This window comes from Mytilus edulis, chromosome 11 (genome assembly GCF_963676685.1).
Source record: "Mytilus edulis chromosome 11, xbMytEdul2.2, whole genome shotgun sequence".
NCBI lineage: Eukaryota > Metazoa > Mollusca > Bivalvia > Mytilida > Mytilidae > Mytilus > Mytilus edulis.
Window position 1 is genome coordinate 3,309,673 of NC_092354.1, and position 24,144 is coordinate 3,333,816.

At 33.4% G+C, this 24,144-nt stretch overlaps 3 protein-coding genes across 3 annotated transcripts in view; all 3 read left to right on the forward strand.

The window, feature by feature from the left end:
• LOC139495045 (sentrin-specific protease-like) lies at positions 1-18,292 on the forward strand. Its single transcript, XM_071283196.1, has 12 exons — positions 1-115; positions 1,575-1,607; positions 9,257-9,384; positions 10,018-10,071; positions 10,538-10,615; positions 11,230-11,298; positions 12,337-12,434; positions 13,227-13,329; positions 13,803-13,899; positions 14,392-14,444; positions 14,889-14,988; positions 16,159-18,292. The coding sequence occupies exons 2-12, from the start codon at positions 1,577-1,579 to the stop codon at positions 16,167-16,169; spliced, it is 822 nt and encodes a 273-aa protein (XP_071139297.1). The 5' UTR covers positions 1-115; positions 1,575-1,576; the 3' UTR covers positions 16,170-18,292.
• Positions 16,796-22,097, forward strand: LOC139495376 (uncharacterized). The gene is made up of 11 exons (XM_071283683.1): positions 16,796-16,799; positions 18,239-18,292; positions 18,825-18,857; positions 19,072-19,112; positions 19,641-19,665; positions 20,160-20,200; positions 20,424-20,454; positions 20,724-20,764; positions 21,008-21,032; positions 21,520-21,560; positions 22,092-22,097. Exons 1-11 carry the CDS (start codon positions 16,796-16,798, stop codon positions 22,095-22,097), a joined length of 342 nt encoding a protein of 113 aa, XP_071139784.1.
• Positions 18,786-24,144, forward strand: part of LOC139495047 (uncharacterized) — a 14,443-nt gene continuing 9,084 nt past the window's right edge. Inside the window, exons 1-15 of the mRNA XM_071283199.1 lie at positions 18,786-18,857; positions 19,072-19,112; positions 19,641-19,665; positions 20,160-20,200; positions 20,424-20,454; positions 20,724-20,764; positions 21,008-21,032; positions 21,520-21,560; positions 21,787-21,817; positions 22,092-22,132; positions 22,375-22,399; positions 22,892-22,932; positions 23,159-23,189; positions 23,459-23,499; positions 23,740-23,764. Of these exons, the coding sequence (XP_071139300.1) occupies positions 22,106-22,132; positions 22,375-22,399; positions 22,892-22,932; positions 23,159-23,189; positions 23,459-23,499; positions 23,740-23,764 (190 nt within the window). The 5' untranslated portion in view covers positions 18,786-18,857; positions 19,072-19,112; positions 19,641-19,665; ... (5 more) ...; positions 21,787-21,817; positions 22,092-22,105. The remainder of the gene's footprint in view (positions 18,858-19,071; positions 19,113-19,640; positions 19,666-20,159; positions 20,201-20,423; positions 20,455-20,723; positions 20,765-21,007; positions 21,033-21,519; positions 21,561-21,786; positions 21,818-22,091; positions 22,133-22,374; positions 22,400-22,891; positions 22,933-23,158; positions 23,190-23,458; positions 23,500-23,739; positions 23,765-24,144) is intronic.

A 24,144-nucleotide genomic window follows, 5' to 3' on the forward strand; every position in this document is an offset into this window, starting at 1 on the left:
ACAATAGTGCCCATATGCGTAGTAATAACATGATCTAAAAATAGAACAAACAGAAACTACTTTATTCTACTTTCTATTTCGACTGACAGTGCATGTGCCAAAGATAGGAGATCCGGTAGGTAAAACAGGAACACATACAACTTTTTACAATTAGTTACGACAAATAATTCACGAAAAAAACAAAATATTTTGTTAACTTGTGATCATTGTAACGTGAACAGATGTTTATTAAGTGAAACGTAAATGACTTATTTAATGATTAAAAAGACACTTTCTGAATGGCGATTTACACTTTTATTATTATAGTTGTCAAATACTGGTGTCATAAATATAATATACATAAATACAATTATTTAAATATATTATTACAGAATAATTTTAAGTTATCTACACATGCTTACTTTCGTTTCGTGAATGTCCTGTTGAAACTTAGACTACAATTGCATTGATTTTAAAGTAACATAAGTAGAAAGTTATAACATTTGATAGATAGGTTATTGAAAATCAGTCCATTTTGTTCGAATGCATGAGGTGTAGTGGCGGATCCAGCAATTTAAAAAAAAGGGGGGGGGGGGGGGGGGGTTCCAAATCCAGGACAAAAGGAAGGGGTTCCAACTATATGTTCCCGTTTAAATGCATTGATCTCCAAAAGGGGTTCCTATCCCCAGAACACCCCTGGATCCGCCACTGAGCTGTTACAAAAAATACCGCTTTAAAATTATTTGAATTTAAGTGTCCTGCATGCATATTGCACTGTAAGATTAACATTAACACAAATGCAAAATTAATAGATATTCATCACTTTCTTTGGTTTTCGTATCTTTGTTTGAAAGGTATTTTATAAATGCTTCTTTGTGTACCATTTTTGTTTATTCGAAAGGGGCAGTAGTTATAGGTATATACAATTAAAATAGAGGAACCTAAATACGATATGTATGCGTTTAATAATGATACATATAAAAAAGAAAATATAGTATAAAGGCAATTAGACAATTGTCCACAAGAGACCAAAATGACATAGAAATTAACAACTGTAGGTCACCGTACAACCTTCATCAATGAGCAAGGTACATACCGCATATAAACATTCGATATGTGAAAAGTATTTCATCAATTAAATCAAAGTATAAATAATCATAAATCTTTATGATTTAAGCAAAGCATATATTTATAGATCCGTTTTTTTTTACTCGCTTGGCCTTAAAATGGTTAATAACTATGTTTCTGATCTAATTTTATATTCTATAAACATGATAAACAACATCTATACATTTACACTACAAGTCTACAGCTCCCAGTCTATGGCTACACGTGCTGATCTTATCTGTATTCATGCATAATATTCATTAGCTGTGTACAATTGTCAAAATTGTACCATACGCTATGATGACCAGCCAGTACACACTGTAATGATTTCATTCACCAGTATTAAAAAAGAGAAACATAACAGTACGAACTGTAATCATCTTTTTTTCATTTGACATTACTTTGAAAGTAACGTAGTAACAAGCACAGGTTGTATAGTATATAACTGCCTTCTTAAAATGATAATTGTCTTGCAACCTTATTTGTAGAGATGTTGGCTACTTTCAAAGAAAAACCAGAAGGTGAGTATATCATGACATATTTCAAATTGTGGAGCATACCACAATTTGTGTATGAAGTACTCCTTTAATATAAGATCATCTCTGCATTCCCGTACATAATGGGATTACTTAATGCCAACTTTGAATCAAGAACTATATATCATGGCTCCCAAGGTCACCTCTGCAATAAGATATATAGGATCAGGTTTCCCTTACAAACATTTTGTTGTGTTACCTCATCTGTGGAATACAATATTTGTTCAAGTTATTTAACAATAAGAATATGACATGGTCATGTTACCCCCAATCACCTTCACAAAACATCAATACTTTCAGGTTACCTCAGGTCACCATTGTAATACTTTACATGGTGAGGTTACCTTAGGTCACCACTGTATTACTTTACATAGTCATGTGACCTGATGTCACCACTGTGTTACATTGCATGGTGAGTTGACATCAGGTAACCGCTACAATACTGCAATTGGTTATGCTAACCTATGTCAGCTATGCAAAATTCAAATATCATTATTATAATGTATTTCTGAACATGTCCTTGTAACCTCACATCACCAGTGTACTTTTGTACATGGTCAGGTAACTATAGGTCATCTCTAAATTACTGTGTATTGCCTGATATCTTAGACCATCTCTATGATTGCACACATGGTGAGGTTACCTAAGGTCATCTCTGTATGATTGAACATTGTGAGGTTACCTAATTATACCTCTGTATTGCTGTACATGGTGAGGTTACTCTGTATTACTGCACATACTCGTATTACCCCAGTTTGTATGAACTTTACAAAACACTTTTTTAGTTTTCCTCATGGCACTTCTGCACTTATATACATGGCCAAGTGCACATGTTACCTAATGTCATCTCTTAATTACTGCATACAATTTTGTAACCACAGAATGACTGTATGTTAGAATAAGGTGAGGTTACCTGAGGTCACCACTACATGGTCATTGTACCAGCTGCATGTTACCACAGATAAGCTTAGCAAAACGCTTATTTTTTTGAAACCTCAGGTAACCACAACTGAATGGTCATAATTCCCATCATCAGCTTAGTCCAGATTACATCTATGATCTATTGTTCACGGACAGGTTACCTCAGGTCATCTGTAAATAACTCTACATGACTAGGTCATGTAGGTTACCTCAGGTCATTTGTAAATTACTGACCATGACCAGGTTACCTCAGGTCATATGTAAATTACTATACCTGACCAGAATACCTAAGCGAACCATTGTACTACTGTGCATGGTCAGGTTACCTCAGGAAACCATGGTACTACTGTGCATAGTAAGGTTACTTCAGAGGACCATTATTTTACTGTGCATGGTCTGGTAACCTTATGGATCCGTTGTATAACAGTGCATGGTCATGTTACCACAGGGAATCATTGCACCACTGTGCATGGTCAGGTTACCTCAGGGAACCATTGTACTCCTGTGAATGGTGAGGTTACCTCAGGGAACCATTCTACTCCTGTGCATGGTCAGGTTACTTCAGGGAAGCCTTGTTCTACTGTGCATGGTCAGGTTACCACAGTGAGCCACTGAGCTATTGTGTTTAGTCAGCTTACCTCAGGGAACCATGGTACTACTGTGCATGGTCAGGTTACTTCAGGGGACCATTGTTCTACTGTGCATATTCTGGTATCCTTAAAGATTCGTTGAACAACTGTGCATGGTCATGTTACCGTAGGGAACCATTGCACTGCTGTGGATGGTCAGTTTACCTCAGAGAACCATTGTACTTCTCTGCATGGTCAGGTTACCTCAGGGTAGCCTTGTTCTACTGTGCATGTTCAGGTTACCACAATTAACCACTGAACTACTGTGCATGGTCAGTTTTCCTAAGGGTAACCACAATTGATTTAAATGCTCATAACTCCCTTCGTAAGCTTAGTCCAGATCACATCTATATGCTTTTGTTCACGGACAGTTTACCTCAGGTCATCTGTTAACTACTGTACATGACCAGGCTACCTCAGGTCATCTGTAAATTATTATACAAGACCAGGTTACCTCTGGGAACCATGGTACTACTGTGCATGTTCAGGCTACCTCAGGGAACCATTGTTCAACTGTGCATGGTGAGGTTACCTCAGGGAACCATTTAACTAATGTGCATGGTCAGATTACCTCAGGGAACCATTGTTATGTGCATTGCCAGTTCACCTCAGGGAACCACTGTCCTACTGTGCATGGTGCAGTTTCCTCAAGTAACTGTTGTAATACTGTGCATTGTCGTGTTACCTCATGGAAACGTTGTACTGCTGTGCATGTTAAATTTACCTCAGTGAACGATTGTACTACTGTGCATGGTCAGGTTACCTAAGATCATCAGTGAACATGGTCATTGTACCAGCTGCATGTTACCACAGATGAGCTTTGCAAAAAGCATATTTTCTGCAAACCTCATTTAACCCAGTGTGATTAACATTATAACATTATTTCTCAGGGAATCGTTGTACTACTGTGCATGGTCATGTTACCTCAGGGAACCATTGTACTGGTGTGCATGGTGAGGTTACATCAGTGAACAATTGTACTACTGTGCATGGTCAAGTTACCTCAGGGAACAATTGTTCTACTGTGCATGGTTATGTTAACGCAGGGAACCATCGCACTACTACGCATGGCCAGGTCACCTCAGGGAATCATTGTACTGCTGTGCATGATGAGGTTACCCCAGAAAACCATTGTTTTACTGTGCATGGTCAGGTTACCTCAGGGAACCATTGTTCTAATCTGCATTGTCAGGTCACCTCAGGGAACCATTGCACTACTGTGCATGGGCTGGTTACCGCGGGATATCATTGTACTACTGTGCATTGTTAGGTTTCCTCAGGGAATCGTTGTACAACTGTGCATGGTCGTGTTACCTCAGAGAACCATTGTACTGGTGTGCATTGAGAAGTTACCTCAGGGAACCATTGTACTGCTGTGCATGGTAAGGTTACCTCACTGAACCATTGTTCTACTGTGCATGGTCATGTTAACACAGGGAACCATTGCACTACTGTGCATGGTCAGGTCACCTCAGGGAATCATTATACTGCTGTGCATGATGAGGTTACCTCAGAAAACCATTGTTCTACTGTGCATGGTCAGGTTACTTCAGGGAACCATTGTTCTAATCTGCATTGTCAGGTCACCTCAGGGAACCAGTGCACTACTTTGCATGGTCTTGTTACCGCAGGATATCATTGTACTACTGTGCATTGTCAGGTTTCCTCAGGGAATCGTTGTACTACTGTGCATGGTCTTGTTACCTCAGAAAACCATTGTATTGCTGTGCATTGAGATGTTACCTCAGGGAACCATTGTACTTCTGTGCATGGTAAGGTTACCCTCAGTGAACGATTGTACTACTGTAAAAGGTCTGATTACAATAGGGAACGATTGTACTACTGTGCAAGGTCTGGTTACAATAGGGAACGATTGTACTACTGTGCAAGGTCTGGTTACAATAGGGAACGATTGTACTACTTTGCAAGGTGTGGTTACAATATGGAACGATTGTACTACTTTGCAAGGTGTGGTTACAATATGGAACGATTGTACTACTGTGCAAGGTCTGGTTACAATAGGGAACGATTGTACTACTGTGCAAGGTCTGGTTACAATAGGGAACGATTGTACTACTGTGCAAGGTCTGGTTACAATAGGGAACGATTGTACTACTGTGCATGGTCAGGTTACCTAAGATCACCAGTGAACATGGTCATTGTACAAGCTGCAACTTACCACAGATAAGCTTTGCATAACGCATATTTTCTGGTAACATCAGGTAACCGCAAGTGATTTACATGATCATAACTACATTCGTCAGCTTAGTCCAGATCACATCTTTCTGCTTTTGTTAACAGACAGGCTACTTCAGGTCATCTGTAAATTACTATACATGACCAGATTACCTCAGGGAACCATGGTACTAGAACTAATGTGCATGGTCAGGTTTCCCGGGGAACCATTGTACTACTGTGCATGGTCGTGTTACCTCAGGGAACCATTGTACTACTGTGCATGGTGAGGTAACCTCAGGGAACCATTTTACTAGTGTGCATGGTCAGGTTTCCTGGGGGAATCATTGTACTGGTTTGCATGGTGAGATTACCTCAGGGAACCATTGTACTACTGTGCATGGTCAGGTTACCTCAGGGAACCATTGTTCTACTGTGCATGGTCAGGTTACCGCCGGGAACTATTGTACAACTGTGCATGGTCGTGTTACCTCATAAAACCATTTTACTGTTGTGCATGGTCATGTTACCTCAGAAAACCAGTGCACTACTGTGCATGGTTATGTTACCTCTGGGAACCATTATACTATTGTGCATGGTAGGTGATCTAAGGTCACCACTGTACATGGTCATTGCACTAGCTGCATGTTACCATGGATAAACTTTGAAAAACACATATTTTCTGGAAACCTCAGGCAACCACAATTGAATGGTCATCATTCTCTTCGTTAGCTTAGTGAATATTACATCTATGTGCTATTGTTCACGAACAGGTTACCTCAGGTCATCTTTTAATTACTGTACATCACCAGATTACCTCAGCTCATCTGTAAATTACTGTACATGACCAGATAACCTCAGGGAACCATTGTTATACTGTATATGGTCATATTACCTCTGGAAACCATGCTACTACTGTGCATTGTCATGTTACCTCAGGGAACTATGGTACTACTGTACATGGTCAGGTTACCCCGGGGAACTATTGTACTACTGTGCTTGGTCTTGTTACCGCAGGATACCATTGTACTACTGTGCATGTTAATGTTTCCTCAGGGAATAATTGTACTGCTGTGCATGTTTAGGTTATCTCAGTGAACCATTGTATTACTGTGCATGGTCAGGTTACCTCAGGGAACCATTGTTCTTCTGTGCATTGTCAGGTCACCTCAGGGAACCATTGTTCTGTTGTTCATGGTCAGGTTACCTCAGGAAACCATTATTCTGTTTTGCATGGTCATGTTACCCGAAGGAACCGGTGCACTACTGTCATGGTTGGGTTACCACAGGGAACCATTATACAACTGTGCATGGTAGGTTACCTCTTGGAATAATTGTACTTCTGTGCATGGTCATCTGTCAATTACTATACATGACCAGGTTACCTCAGGGAACCATGGTACTACTGTGCATGGTCAGGTAACCCTGGGGAACCATTGTTCTACTTTGCATGGTCTGGTTACCACAGGATAACATTGTACTACTGTGCATGGTCAAGTTACCTCAGGGAACCATTGCACTACTGGGCATGGTCAGGTTACCTCAGGGAACCATTGTTCTTCTGGGCTTGATGAGGTTACCTCAGGGAACCATTAGACTACTGTGCATGGCCAGGTTACCTCAGGGAACCATTGTTCTACTGTGCATTGTCAGGTCACCTCAGGGAACCATTGTTCTGTTGTGCATGGTCAGGTTACCCAAGGGAACCATTGTTCTTCTGTGCATGGTCAGGTTGTTTTCGGGGAACCATTGCACTACTGTAAATGGTCAGGTTACCTCAGGGAACCATTTTTCTTCTGGGCTGGGTGAGTTTACCTCAGGGAACCATTGCACTACTGTGCATGGTCAGGTTACCTAAGGGAACCATTGTTCTACTGTGCATGGTCAGGTTACCGCCGGGAACTATTGTACAACTGTGCATGGTCGTGTTACCTCATAAAACCATTTTACTGTTGTGCATGGTCATGTTACCTCAGAAAACCAGTGCACTACTGTGCATGGTTATGTTACCTCTGGGAACCATTATACTATTGTGCATGGTAGGTGATCTAAGGTCACCACTGTACATGGTCATTGCACTAGCTGCATGTTACCATGGATAAACTTTGAAAAACACATATTTTCTGGAAACCTCAGGCAACCACAATTGAATGGTCATCATTCTCTTCGTTAGCTTAGTGAATATTACATCTATGTGCTATTGTTCACGAACAGGTTACCTCAGGTCATCTTTTAATTACTGTACATCACCAGATTACCTCAGCTCATCTGTAAATTACTGTACATGACCAGATAACCTCAGGGAACCATTGTTATACTGTATATGGTCATATTACCTCTGGAAACCATGCTACTACTGTGCATTGTCATGTTACCTCAGGGAACTATGGTACTACTGTACATGGTCAGGTTACCCCGGGGAACTATTGTACTACTGTGCTTGGTCTTGTTACCGCAGGATACCATTGTACTACTGTGCATGTTAATGTTTCCTCAGGGAATAATTGTACTGCTGTGCATGTTTAGGTTATCTCAGTGAACCATTGTATTACTGTGCATGGTCAGGTTACCTCAGGGAACCATTGTTCTTCTGTGCATTGTCAGGTCACCTCAGGGAACCATTGTTCTGTTGTTCATGGTCAGGTTACCTCAGGAAACCATTATTCTGTTTTGCATGGTCATGTTACCCGAAGGAACCGGTGCACTACTGTCATGGTTGGGTTACCACAGGGAACCATTATACAACTGTGCATGGTAGGTTACCTCTTGGAATAATTGTACTTCTGTGCATGGTCATCTGTCAATTACTATACATGACCAGGTTACCTCAGGGAACCATGGTACTACTGTGCATGGTCAGGTAACCCTGGGGAACCATTGTTCTACTTTGCATGGTCTGGTTACCACAGGATAACATTGTACTACTGTGCATGGTCAAGTTACCTCAGGGAACCATTGCACTACTGGGCATGGTCAGGTTACCTCAGGGAACCATTGTTCTTCTGGGCTTGATGAGGTTACCTCAGGGAACCATTAGACTACTGTGCATGGCCAGGTTACCTCAGGGAACCATTGTTCTACTGTGCATTGTCAGGTCACCTCAGGGAACCATTGTTCTGTTGTGCATGGTCAGGTTACCCAAGGGAACCATTGTTCTTCTGTGCATGGTCAGGTTGTTTTCGGGGAACCATTGCACTACTGTAAATGGTCAGGTTACCTCAGGGAACCATTTTTCTTCTGGGCTGGGTGAGTTTACCTCAGGGAACCATTGCACTACTGTGCATGGTCAGGTTACCTAAGGGAACCATTGTTCTACTGTGCATAGTAAGGTTATCGCAGGGAACCATTGCACTACTGTGCATGGTCAGGTAACGTAAGGTCCAGGTTTCTTTATTTCATGCCTGTATTACTGTACAATTTACATTGTCTTAGCTGACCTTTTCTAGCTGACTAGGCGGTATGGGCTTTGTTCATTGTTAAAGGCCGTACGGTGACCTATATTTGTTAATGTTTGTGTTTTTTTGCTCTTTTGTGGATAGTTAGCTCATTGGCAATCATACCACATCTTATTTTTTATAAGTTAGGTTACCTCAGGTGATTATATATTTGCATGATTAGGTTAACCAAGCTCACCTTCATCACGTTATTTAGTTTACTTTTACAATAACAAATACGATCACATTACCCATTACCATATTTACAGCATAACGATATATTCTGCATTGTTCTGGTTGATTTTAATTTTGTATCTATCTGTCTACCAAACTTCTTTGCGCTTTGCTAAATCACATTTAACAATATATTATATTTACACACACAATTATAACATGTTCAACTCAATACTATAGTTAATAAACCGATACAGTTAAGAAGAGATGTATTTTAATAGTTTTGTGTTCATTTTTTTAGAAGTTCTGAATGTGATATGGACATGTAGGGAAGGTCCAGATTCTGAAGTAATAGGTACCACTAATGGTCACAATTTGTATATTGTGGATCTGAAAACTCTGAAACCAGAGACAGAACTAAATGACCAGGTTTGTTCTTTAGGATTTAAACATAAAATATTTCACTTTTATAGTGTCATTTCAGAATTAATTAACATGAACCGGAATTTCTCGTTGTTGCAGGTACGATATTAAACAATGTAAATTCACACAAAATGGTTGCATCCAGTTATTGGTTTCTGATGTTGAATTATCTCATTTACCACTTTCTTCTTAGCATGTCAATAGTCTTATATCATACATGCATCCTGTTTTTGAAATGTTCCTCCCTTTAAAGCTTTGGATCCATAAACACATTTTGTCTACATAAGACTAAACACTGACTATCCGGCAAAATAATTACAAACCAATATAGAATAAAGTGAAAGAAAGTTAAATCACAAAAACCTGAACTCCAAGGAAAATTAAAAAGTCACTTATGAATAAATTATTTATTAAATAACAAAACAGATGGACTATAACTGTCATATTTCTGACTTGGTACAAGCAGCTTCAAACGTAGAAAATGTTTAGTTGGACCACTATAATCAAATCATTCGAAAAACTTTGTCCATCCAAAATGATATACTAAATTGATTGTTATAATTTTTGACACTTCAACTGAAAAGTTGTGATTATTGAAACATGTATTCAAATTTTGTTTTTGCATCTTGATTCTTGTAGATAATCAATTGCTATCTACGCTTGGTTACCAAAAAAGTGGACCAGGTGAAAAAGGTAATACTTGTGAACTTATTTATTGGTGCAGGTCAAAAACAAATCAAGTTCAATATGAACTGTGGCTAAATAGTGATTGGTTATATATTTGTTTCAAAATACTGAACTCAATAATACAGTTGGTTTTGTCATTTTCTGTACAGAATGCAGCAAACTATTTTGCTACTGCATACATGTCACTTATCAACAAGCAAACATGTTAGATCATGTTAAGCACCCTTAAATGACAGAGTTGATGATACTTTATGTTAATATCAGTAGACACGCAATACACTGAATCTTCAAATGATTGTCAAGAAGAAGACGTATTGTTACATGTACAGCTTCTTTTCTTAATTTCCATTTAATATAATAAACATTGCTTTGGACACTTGAAATTTAACTTTCAATATTAAATTGTGTATAAATTTAACCTTTTTCGTCAGTTTAAAATATTTTCTATGTTTAATTTTTTTCTTTTAATTAGATGGTACTTTGTATAGATAGTTTTGTGTTAACGGATCTGACACTGAAGCCCAAGAAAAAAGTCAGCTGGCTCACTAAGGTATCAAAATGATAAACATATTATGCCTTTTTAACACATACGTCTATCTTTGTATCGTGTTTCGAATTTAAATTGTTTGAAATGTTTTTTGCTGTAAATATATTTCAGAAACTAGTATATTATGTTTTAAATCAGCATTTGAAACCCATAAAGTTTATATATGAATGCCTATTGATCATGTCGTTGCACGTCACGAACATTAAAAAAAAAAAAAAAAACCAAAACATCATGCAAGATCGTGAAATTTTAAACAAACACATTAAAAGTTACGATGTTGATGAATCAGGCGAATTCTACTGCAATGACCATGCGTTTCCTTTTCAAATCATGGATTTAATTAACATAACAGAAAAGAAAAGAGCATCAACGGAAATATAAATGTCAAATGTACTGAAATACATACTGAAATTCTCAGACATATTGACCAATTACGAAATCAACAGACAACTATATGTGCTAAACATTAATCGACCTTATGACCTTGACTAAATTAGCACCTAAAGAAATATGGAAGTATTATGAAGCAATAACGAGCATGGCTTGGTTTTTTAACAGCACAAAACATTACAACAAAAAATGTTCTGTTCAACATTAATATTGCATTTTCATTTAAGGACGAATTGGAGAAATATGATTTTGCAGTAGGCTGTGTAAATGAAAATGCTGTTCATTGGATAGCTATAGTAAGTCAGCAAAAATTAAGTAATGAATGTGGCAAATTTGTTTGTAGTTGAATCTGAGTATGTTGGTATCATTTTACTCGAATATCGGTCATAGATCTAGGAAATAAGCTTCTTTTTTTTACAAAAAAATATTAATCAAATGGACAATGCTTATCATTTTTTCAACGCCATTATCATTTCGTCTATTAAAAGTGAGGTTCAGTTCAAATTAGTTATCAGGTCCATTTTAAGTAGAAAGTTGTATAGCATTAAGGGTCACATTTAAAAAAAAATCATTTAATTGCAAGATTTTCACTTAAATGAACATTTTTTTGCAGTTTGTCTTAGCGTCAGTTTTTTTCAGTTTACCTAAAACATCATAACAAAGTATACATGTGTGTGTGTGTGCTTCTCACTTACAATTGTAGTAATGCATTGTTTTTATCATGTGTTTGCATCAGGTCTTGTTGCATTCTACTAGATTTTCACTTAATAAGTCCTGACGAGTTGGTCATTTCTAAACATTTTAAACAATGAGGACGATGATTAAATAATAGATTAATATTAAGAGAGAGAGCCATATATCATGCACAAAAATTACACACTGTAGATTTCAAAAGGGCTGGAAAATGCCCCTACAAAGCAGCACTCGCACCCACAAAGAGGAAAGGGACTATTCTAAGTTGTAATAAGTTGATTCCCAATCTATATATAACTATGTTTAAACTAACTCAACTATGATTAGGTCAATTAAACATTGGCGCAAAATAAGTTATTGTCAATGATTAACACTAAACAGCAAAAAATGACAATATAAAGGTATCCTCAATGATCTTCAACTTTGTATTTTTTGGCTTTATAAATATTTTGATATTAGCGTCACTGATTCGTCTTATGCAGACGGAACGTCTGACGTACTAAAATATAATCCCGGTACTACCAGATAACTAATTAGTTACACAAACATATATATGCATGTTATTGGAAGTTTTTTTCACTAAATATTATCAGCATAAAATATGTTTATCATATATAACATTCTTTGTATAAATATTACAGATCTTTGATATTAGAAGTAAATGCATAATCATTATGGATCCCCTGGAAGAGGAACAGATGCTGCCAAGAAAACAAAGAGCCATTGAGAAATGCTTTAAGTGAGATTTAACTTACGTCGACTCATTATAATAAACCTGTTTATAGACTGTTTTATATAAACATAGATGTAACTCCTGCATCATTGAATGTAAGATGGTGAAGTGAAATTTAAAAAAAAATGCTGTTGTCATTGTCCCTATTTCTAAATGCAGCTATTACAAATATAACGGAAATCCTAAAACTGTTGTGGAATATTACATGGTCTTTGTTCAAGTTGTTGCAAATTTTAGCATTTTGTTTCACAGTTGGGTCTGATCTTTCAGTTCATAATGTTTTTTTACTTGTTAATCGGAATTTCCAAATATAACTATGGTAAAAAATCCAATATAATCATTTCACTAGAACTATAGTATGATTTCAGTTCATATGGTATATAATATATATATATATATATATGTTTGCGGCAAAACATCTTGGCTACTAGTTAATTGTTTTATGTTTAATATTAAAGTTAATATTAAGATCCATTTTGTTACATCTTGTGATCAATTTTATTTGGCAATTGTCGAAGGCAGTCAGCAAGGTTAAAGAACATCAGTTGTTCGACCTGTTAGTCAAATGTGTTTTGTTTAAATATACTTTTTGACTTTTTTGGTCTTTAGTAAAATGTTGTTTGTGGTGTTTTTAGACCATTTTACGAAATTTGTTTTACATGCCATCGTATAGAAATTGCTGTTTTCATCCAACGCAATCACAGGTTTGAGCGTAGTTTTCAATTTAGACGTGTTGATATATGTATATATATATATTTATTTGTGTTCCTCAATTAAATTTGGTTATCTTGTATTTAGTCTTTTTAGTAAGGAAAAGGGAATGGGTACGTGGGCAGCACAGATGGCCAGAAACTATCCAATTCAACAGGATGGGACATCTTGTGGTGTATTTTGTTTGAAGGTACATATTTATATGAACTAAATTTTTACTAATTCAGAATGGTTTAAAAAAAGATAAGATAGATTTAGTTGTTTCAGGAGAATTGAAATGTGTGTTCTGTGATTTTCTAAATATTAATGTAGACAATTAGCAACAACTCATCTATTTGTATGTTAATAAATTTTATCTACACAAAAATTATAAGTTCCTTATAGTCCATCCAATAAGACATGATATACGTATGTATATATATATATAGGTTATATATAGGTTGAAGATATTTAAACTTCACATTATATGTGAACATTAATATATTGCTTGTTATTTCTTGATTTCTTGTATTATTTAAATCTATGACAAAACGATAATGCTACATTCATTTTTTTTGTGAACTTGGTTTATGTAATTAACATGGATGCTTCCTTCCGTTTAAAGCATTTTCACTGATGCTTAATGAATATTTGTCTTATAAACTTCTTTTTGCTCGTTTTTAGTTTATTGAAAGACACCTGCTGCAGGAAGACACCAATATTCCAGTGAATGTCAACTCAGAAAGAGTTGACATAGGAAAAAACCTTATTCTGTCTTTGCGTAAGAATTTATATTTGAGATATTATTTTTAAATTCTGCTGCTTTGCACTGCAACACACAGTCTTAAAACAACAAGGGAAACATGGAAATCTAACATGCTTTCTCTGTTGAACCATCAAAATAAATGCAGAAAAATAGAATTAAGAATAATTTTACTGTGACTGAGTGTTTGCAATATTAGCAGTTATCATTTTTATGAAATTGATGGTTGAAGCTGTTTTTCTATTTAAAGAAAGGATGATTGTTTACATGTTGATTGCTTTTGAATGATGTAAATTAAATTCAATAAATAACCTGTTGTGTGTGGTATGACAAAATTGTATATGGTTAAACTTTCGTCATTTTCATGTATGTAAGTACAAGCAATGTAATGTTGAACTGACGAAAAGCTGTATTATATAAAATGTTCAAGTAGCATTTGAACTTATAATATAATGCAGTTATGTTTTTATTAATCGGTGATGAGTGTATGTTTATCTTAATTATTTTCAGAGCCCAAACCATTCCTTTCTTGTTATGTGTGCATACAGATACCTTTTAATCTAGTAAGTATTTAGTTTTCTTAGATAAAAATTCTGCTCCTATTGTTTTGTATGTTAGACAACGTGTATGAATTATTTAATATGTACTCTCTATATTAAATTGAAACAAAAAAATGCATCCCGACTTACAAATCCTATTACCATCTCTTTGTTATTTCATTGCTAATGCATAGTGCTGTATAAGTTTTAAGACCAGATATTATATTGGTAATATATTATAATAGCCTTATTTATCCTTTAAAGAAAAGGTGTTAATGTCGTTTTTACATCTGACAGCTTTGTGATTTATTTATTGTGACGGGTTTGTTTATGATTTTGCATGTTTCATATTCCAGTTCTAGATAGCGCATGCAGATAAACAAAATTAGCATGTAAGAGAGACAAATTCTTTGTTGTGATTGAGCAGTTCAAATATACATATAAATTTCAATTATTTATTTACAACAGCGAAGATGCTGTAAGTGCATGCGCACGTTCCACAAGGATTGCAAGATCCAAGTTACCTGCACTGTATGCTGCCATTTAAATACATCAAAAACAATAAAGGGTAAATATAGATATAATCATAGTAATAACAATAATCTATGCGTTTGAAAACTTTATAAATATCATATATAGCACATGTTCTGATATTCAATAAATGATGTGAGTATCAGTTTAACAAAAACAAATGTTATCAGAGGAGCATTCAATTGTTCTTTAATGAAATTGGAATTGCTATAACTGATATCTTGTATTGAGTATCGTTATTTCATTATTTACTATTCCCTTAATACTTATAATACTTACCTAAATTTATTTGATTTTTTTTATGATACAGGTTAGAACATAGTAAAGATAACATCAAAACGGAAAAAAAACGCCTCGTCTTTAGTTTAGAGATTCGTTTATAACAACATAACTATATACCTAACAATGTGTTAATGATCCTTTCAAATTAGGAGTACCTGAGATCACCCCAGAAAAACAAGTATAATCCATTTATCTCAGGTTAACTCAGGTGACATTACACATTCGTGACATAAACTATGCAATGCTCATGATGTCATACATTTTGAATGGAAAAAAAACCAGATAGTTACAGTATAATTATGTACCCTAGCATATTTTTTACTGTTATTTCATTACAAACGTATCCGAGGTCCCCCTTCCAAAACACTAACTTTTATAATGAATTTAACAGGAGTAAAAACATGATATATACAATACAATGATATGAAGATCTACATTAACAAGATATTAGTTATCACATTATAATCGTAAACCTTAGAATTTTAACTACTATTACTTCTTTACATGGGTACATTATATCACCAAACAAAGTTGACAAATATAACCCGTGTATTTGAATTTAGAAATTACTTAAAACAGCATAGAAATGAGGTCACACAAAAACACATAATTCAACATGTACAACTAAATCATTTCAAATGGGCTCAGTTAACAAAAACCAATTCATGACATGCACAATGCAAAGTCCATCATGTTTCAGAAGCCGTACATTTTATAATTAGTAGATACAGAATTAGACATTACCTAGCATAGATTTTACTATTCTTTAATTACAGGAGTACCTAAGGTCACCCAAAAAACATATATAACACATTTAGCTCAAGTAAACTAAGGTCACCTTAACAAATACAGTTAGAAGGACTTCAGTCTGGACATTTAACTTATTATTGGTCAAACTTAATAAATAATTATTTCTTCCCTACAGCTTTAGGGTAATGTATTTTTTTCTATTCTAAAATATATCTGGTATGCACTTCTAATATCTAATATCTTATCTTTTAATTTCTATAAATATAATTTATAACTGTACTTTTGAATGAATCTGTGTTATTCTCTTTCTTCTGGGTAATCCTCTATTCACGAATGTGTGCACATTATTGGTTTTATTCAAATAGATTATGACCTGCTGACAAGATTTCTGCCTCATTTATTTACATTTGTTCTGAGCAAATTTTATAAAAAAAATACAGACTTACTTGTTATACAAAGATTGCAATTTAGAACACTGAATACACATTATGAAGACCAGATTACCTTCTAAATAATTAATTGCTTTGTAGACTCGATTTGATGTATTAACATTCATATTAAGACCATTACTACATGTATTTGACAAATATTTGATGTGTGGGAAATATCGAATTGCTCATGAATATTATAACCAATTTTACTCTCGTTGGAATTCTTTGTCTGAAATTGTCAAATCAACATAGTTTGTAAAGACATGAGGCTTACACTATCCATTTTGAATAAAAAGAAAAACATATTTGTGTGTTTAAGTTATCTATAATTTTTATTAATTTTGGTGAACTTAGTTTTCATACAATATTACAGTCAAAGCAATGGGTATGAGCAGATTTTGTCTCTAATTTTTGCCGATTATCAAAGGATTAAGTGACCAAAATGAAATGTATTGGTTATCAAGAATATGTTCCAACCATTAAAGGGGTCTGAAAAAGGTTTCGATGGCATTTTAAATTTAATGCCAGCTTCTTTTTTTTATACAGCTATTATATATGTCACTGAAAAACTGTCATCTGTATAATGTATTATTTCCCCTTATAATGATGTTGCATGAAGACATTGATGACTTTAAAACATGTTACTTCCAGGCAAAACATTTAGGACAACCATGTTCTGTTGAAAAACAAAAATATGACTGTGTTATGGCATTCATGAAAATATAAACAATATAACTGTTGAGAAACGAATGTTGTCCTCAAGACCGTTTATTGACATTGTTGACCTAACAATTAATCCATACCTTGATCTTTGAGTTTGGCTGTCCCTCTGGTATCAATTGGCCCTCTTTTTATATTTCATCAAATTTATTCAAACTGTAATGACTTCCTACACAAGATTAAATCATTCGAGCAAATTTAAAGTACGAACAAAAAAAATATAACCAGGTCAATTAACAAGTCATATAATCATGATAATTGGACACTAATCAATTTTAAATTGTAACTTGATATCTGAACTATAACAAGAATAGTCTTACTGATTGAAATTTCTGCTTTAATGCATTAACTTAGAATTTTTTTTTTATATGACTTTAATAGTCTTCAAAAGCTTTGTGCATGGTTGCAGTGATAATAATGCTTTCAATGTATATTATTTACCAATAATTTCATTAGATGTATGTTTCATTCAATAGGTCATTTTAATTGGCTAAATACAATCTACCTTTATTCCTCAATGAACTATTTTCTAAATGAATTATAACATTTATATTGACACATTCTTCTACATTAAGGTGCACAGGTAAATGCAAGTTTTTAAAAATTAAAGCAATCATGTTTACAAATGTATTTATTAGTATTGAATACTTCTTTTAGTAATTTCACAGGGTTGTAAATTTAACCGTGCGTACATTTTAAGAATGAAGCGTTTGCACTTCATACACAATGTACTTGGTCAACGTATTTACACCCCTATGAATTTAAAAAAAGAAACATTCAATACTTATGATTACATTTTTTTCGCTAAATTGACTTCCTTCATTTTATAGCTTACATACTTTCTAGTTTTGCTTTTTGGACAAAGCAATGGTTCTAAGCAGATACTTTCTTTAATCTTACAAGTAAAGATTTTTTTTTGCCAAATACCAAAGAACTTCTTGTCATTCATACATGTACATGACATAATAAATCATAATTTATGTTTAAAATATCAAAACCTTTGATATCAAAGACAATGCCAAATTTCTGGTAAATGAAATGATTCAGCAATATGATTTTTTAGATATGATTAATGATACCAATATTTAAGCAAAAATTTTTCAGGCAATACAGTAGAGAAAAAAAGAATAAACGTTTTTGATGCTGAAGATGATGCAGGTATGGTTAAATATTTTTTTTATTTATAAGTTTTAATTCCTGTAAATATGGTAAGATCATATGTTTTTGAACGTTACATTAATTGGTTCTACACAGGCTTCTTCAATGGACATTTTGACGCCACAATACTTTCTTCATAGCTTAAAAACCAGCGACACCTAATTAGGATACACATACTATATATGAACTAGGTACTTAGATTTGGGTACTTAGAACAGTTTTCATCCCTTCATTCTGGTCAAGTTTTAGCAAGATAAACATTTGATATGCTATGCAAGTGAGACTATTGGAAAAAATAAGTCATAAAAGAAGTGTTGTGGCAAATCCGATTTGGAATTATATAGATAATCTGACAGTTAATCATGCGTAAAGAGCATTATGAAATTTATATACTTTAAATCAAATATCATGTTTTTTCATTTCAAGTTGTAATCAAACCAAAATGTCAATGAAAAAATCATTCAGCAGAACTTTAATATCTTCTTCTATCAAAATCACTATAATATACAGAAGTGAGTTTGCTTATTTGTAGAACCCCCACGGAAGTCTCTGAAGGTACAACAAGGTATGTATGTGTTTGATAGTAAAAATTAAGTTATAGAATAAATAATGTTTTGGTTCACTAAACACTTTAAAGGTAAAAAAACATGAAAAATACTATGAAACGCAGATGTTTAGTTTGGTTTGGAATAGAATGTTCATTATATATTCTTTCAGTCTAATATTTTGACAACTTATGCCACTAAAACTTATAAATTGTTTCATTTTCCTCTTTGTAGGACAGGTGGCCACCAAAACAGTTTGCAAGGGTACAAACAAGGTATATCTTATATTGATAAAAAGAAAGAAAACATAAATAGCAGAGTTTATTAACAATATTGCACATAATATGCTGATCTCATTTGAATACACAATAAGTACTATTGTAGTCAACTTCAATAAAAAGAAATGTAATGCTCACTGCTAGTGCTAGAAGTCCTTTGTGAATTCATGCAAAACACGTTTAACTCTGCTTCATTTCTTCGCCTTTCCCAAGTCGGTACGTTCTCGCTTTGTCAGTCTTGTGTGTTATTAAAATTAAGTTCATTTATAGGTTTCGGAGTTATGTGTTACATCCTTTTTCTTCTTTACTAAACTAGTACATAATACAGTGTCCGACTGAGAACCACTTCCGGGTGCGGGATTTAATCGCTACTTTTGTTAAATTGGGTTCTTGTTTCTTTGACATATTCCTCCTTTCCATTTTCAATTTTTATCTCGATATGCATTTTCTTTTTGTTATGCTATCTTTTGTCTTGTCAAATTAAAAAATTGAATGAATAGTTTTTATGCTTTATTATCATTTCAGAAAGAGGAAGACACAGAAGATTTAGGTTAGTGTATATATCATTAATTCTGTAAATAAAGTATTTACTTGGATCTACTAAAGATTTTCATATTATACACTATCTGGTAGTCCATGCCGCTATTTCAAACATGCTTTTAAAGCATTTCCACATGAGACTCAATCACTCATTATCTTCTATCAATATCACCCGGTTTACCCTGTTTCTAACACAAAATACTAATATCAAAATAATATTAAGTTAAGTTTAATCTTTGTGTGCTAATTTCTATGGTGACTCTGTGCTTGGAAAACATTGAATTCAAATTGTAAGGAAAGCTATTATAATTTGAATATTTGAAATAGATACAAAATCATTCACAATGAGTTGTGAATAACATTTACTGTTGATGCAATACATGTTTAGCAAGAAGAAGTTCTGGTATTTTCATATATTTTCATTTAGTTTAATAAAGTTATGGTGGTCTTCTGCATATAACACCTACCCCTTAAATAATATATGTATCATTTTACTGTTTGTAGGACAAGTTACCACAGAAAAGGAAAAAAAGAAGACAAACCAGGTATTAATCTTATGTTGTCATCCTTATTTGACAATGAGAACAATGTAATATAGCCGGGTTTAATAACATGATTCAAATACATTTATAATTTAAGAAAACTATATCTCTTTTAAAAAAAAACTTCTCTTAGGGTTACCTAATTTTAAAAGTAAAATGTTAAAAAAAACTTTGTTAACACATCACAGTAATGATTTCTCTTAATGTGGATGGATTTTTGTTTCAGAAAGATGAAGGAAAAGAAGAAAAAACTCGAAGTAAGTGTGTGAATAATCTTTTTGAAGTTATTCCGATACAGTTAATTTGGTTGATATTTCATGTTCATCTTATCAGTTTTCAATAGGAATCACATGCATTAATGGTCAGATACAAAGGATGTCACTATGTACAAATTGTCACTAGTACGAAAATCTTACTACACCATATAGAAGTAGCTCTATATCTTATAATATGGTTTCATTATTGAGTTGTACACATAAAAATCCATGTTGTAAAATGACAATAGTGTATAATTTTCTTCTTTTAGGACAAGGAACAGCCAAGAAAGAAACCAAGAAAACAGACAAGGTTTGAATAGTAACTCATGTGACTTCTTAGACTTTCGCAAGGAAACAACAAAATCATGCTTTGTTGTCCTGACAATCTTAAATATACAAATTTTAATGTTTGGAAATAAACCCGCTCACTGTGTAAGTTAGGTTTGTATAGTTTGTCAACACAAAACTTGAATATTCTTTTTGTGATGCTGTATTCTTTCGTGTCAAATTACAAAATTGAATTATTAGTTTTTATACTTTCTTATTATTTCAGAAAGAAGAAGACACAGATGATTTAGGTTAGTGGATAGGTCATTTATTCCATATACAAAGTATTGACTCAGATGTACCGTAGATTTTCATATTATACACTATCCGGTAGTCTATGCTGCTATTTCATACATGCTTTAGAAGCATTTCCAGATGAAACTAAATCAATTATTATTTTCTATCAATATCACCCTGTTTACCCTGTTTCTAACACAAAATATTAATATCAAAATAATATTAAGTTAAGTTAAACCTTTGTTTTCTAATTTCTATGAGGACTCTGTGCTTGGAAAACTTTGAATTCAAATTGTAAGGAAAGCTATTATAATTTGAATATTTGAAATAGATACAAAATCATTCACAATGAGTTGTGAATAACAGTTGATGCAATACATGTTTAGCAAGAAGAAGTTCTTGTATTTTCATTTAGTTTCATTTAGTTTAATAAAGTTATGGTGGTCTTCTGCATATAACACCTACCCCTTAAATACTATATGTATTATTTACTGTTTGTAGGACAAGTTACCACAGAAAAGGAAAAAAAGAAGACAAACCAGGTATTCATTTTATGTTGTCATCCTTATTTGACAATGAGAACAATGTAATATAGCCAGGTTTAATAACATTATTCAAATTCATTTATAATTTTAGAAAACAATATCTCTTTTGAAAAAAAAAATTCTCTTAGGGTTACTTGATTTTAAAAGAAAAATGATAAAAACAAAAACTTTGTTAACAAATTACAGTAATGATTTCTCTTAATGTGGATGATTTTTGTTTCAGAAAGATGAAGGAAAAGAAGAAAAAACTCGAAGTAAGTGTGTGAATAATCTCCTTGAAGTTATTCTGATACAGTTAATTTGGTTGATATTTTATGTTTGTCTTATCAGTTTTCAATAGGAATCACATGCATTAAAGGTCAGATATAAAGAATATCACTATGTACAAATTATCACTAGTACGAAAATCTTACTACACCATAAAAAAGTAGCTCTATATTTTATAATATGGTTTCATTATGGAGTTAATTGTACACATAAAAAAGCATGTTGTGAAATGACAATAGTGTATTAATTTTTTACTTTTAGGACTAGGAAAAGCCATGAAAGATTCCAAGATAACAGACAAGGTTTGAATAGTAACTCATATGACTTTTGAGACTTTCACAAGGAAAAAAAAGTTCATGCTAGGTTGTCATGACAAACTTATATACAAACATTTTATTGTTTGAAAAAAAAAACATCTAACTTTGTAGTTTAGTTTGTATATTTTGTCAACACAAAACTTGAATATTCATTTTGTGATGCTGTCTTCTTTCGTGTCAAATTACAAAATTGCATTATTAGTTTTTATACTTTCTTATTATTTCAGAAAGAAGAAGACACAGAAGATTTAGGTTAGTGTATAGGTCATTAATTCCATATACAAAGTATTGACTCGGATCTACTGAAGATTTTCATATTAAACACTATCCGGTAGTCCATGCTGCTATTTCATACTTGCTTTTAAAGCATTTCCAGATGAAACTAAATCACTCATTATCTTCTATCAATATCCCCCGGTTTACCCTGTTTCTAACACAAAATACTAATATTAAAATAGTATTAGGTTAAGTTTAACCTTTGTGTGCTAATTTCTATGGGGACTCTGTGCTTGGAAAACATTGAATTCAAATTGTAAGGAAAGCTATTATAATTTGAATATTTGAAATAGATACAAATTAAATCATTCACAATGAGTTGTGAATAACAGTTGATGCAATACATGTTAAGCAAGAAGAAGTTCTGGTATTTTCATATAGTTTCATTTAGTTTAATAAAGTTATGGTGGTCTTCTGCATATAACACCTACCCCTTAAATACTATATGTATCATTTTACTGTTTGTAGGACAAGTTACCACAGAAAAGGAAAAAAAGAAGACAAACCAGGTATTCATCTTATGTTGTCATCCTTATTTGACAATGAGAACAATGTAATATAGCCGGGTTTAATAACGTTATTCAAATTCATTTATAATTTTAGAAAACAATATCTCTTTTGAAAAAAAAAATTCTCTTAGGGTTACTTGATTTTAAAAGAAAAATGATAAAAACAAAAACTTTGTTAACACATCACAGTAATGATTTCTCTTAATGTGGATGATTTTTGTTTCAGAAAGATGAAGGAAAAGAAGAAGAAACTCGAAGTAAGTGTGTGAATAATCTCCTTGAAGTTATTCCGATACAGTTAATTTGGTTGATATTTCATGTTCGTCTTAACAGTTTTCAATAGGAATCACATGCATTAATGGTCAGATACAAAGGATGTCACTATGTACAAATTATCACTAGTACGAAAATCTTACTACACCATATAGAAGTAGCTCTATATCTTATAATATGGTTTCATTATTGAGTTGTACACATAAAAATCCATGTTGTAAAATGACAATAGTGTATAATTTTCTACTTTTAGGACAAGAAACAGCCAAGAAAGAAACCAAGAAAACAGACAAGGTTTGAATAGTAACTCATGTGACTTCTTAGACTTTCACAAGGAAACAAAATCATGCTTTGTTGTCCTGACAATCTTAAATATACAAATTTTAATGTTTGAAAATAAACCCGCTCACTGTGTAAGTTAGGTTTGTATAGTTTGTCAAATACAAAACTTGAATTTCTTTTTGTTATGCTGTCTTCTTTCGTGTCAAATTACAAAATTGAATTATTAGTTTTTATACTTTCTTATTATTTCAGAAAGAAGAAGACACAGATGATTTAGGTTAGTGTATAGGTCATTAATTCCATATACAAAGTATTGACTCGGATCTACTGAAGATTTTCATATTATACACTATCCGGTAGTCCATGCTGCAATTTCATACATGCTTTTAAAGCATTTCCAGATGAAACTAAATCACTCATTATCTTCTATCAATATCCCGCGGTTTACCCTGTTTCTAACACAAAATACTAATATCAAAATAGTATTAGGTTAAGTTTAACCTTTTTGTGCTAATTTCTATGGGGACTCTGTGCTTGGAAAACATTGAATTCAAATTGTAAGGAAAGCTATTATAATTTGAATATTTGAAATAGATACAAAATCATTCACCATGAGTTGTGAATAACAGTTGATGCAATACATGTTTAGCAAGAAGA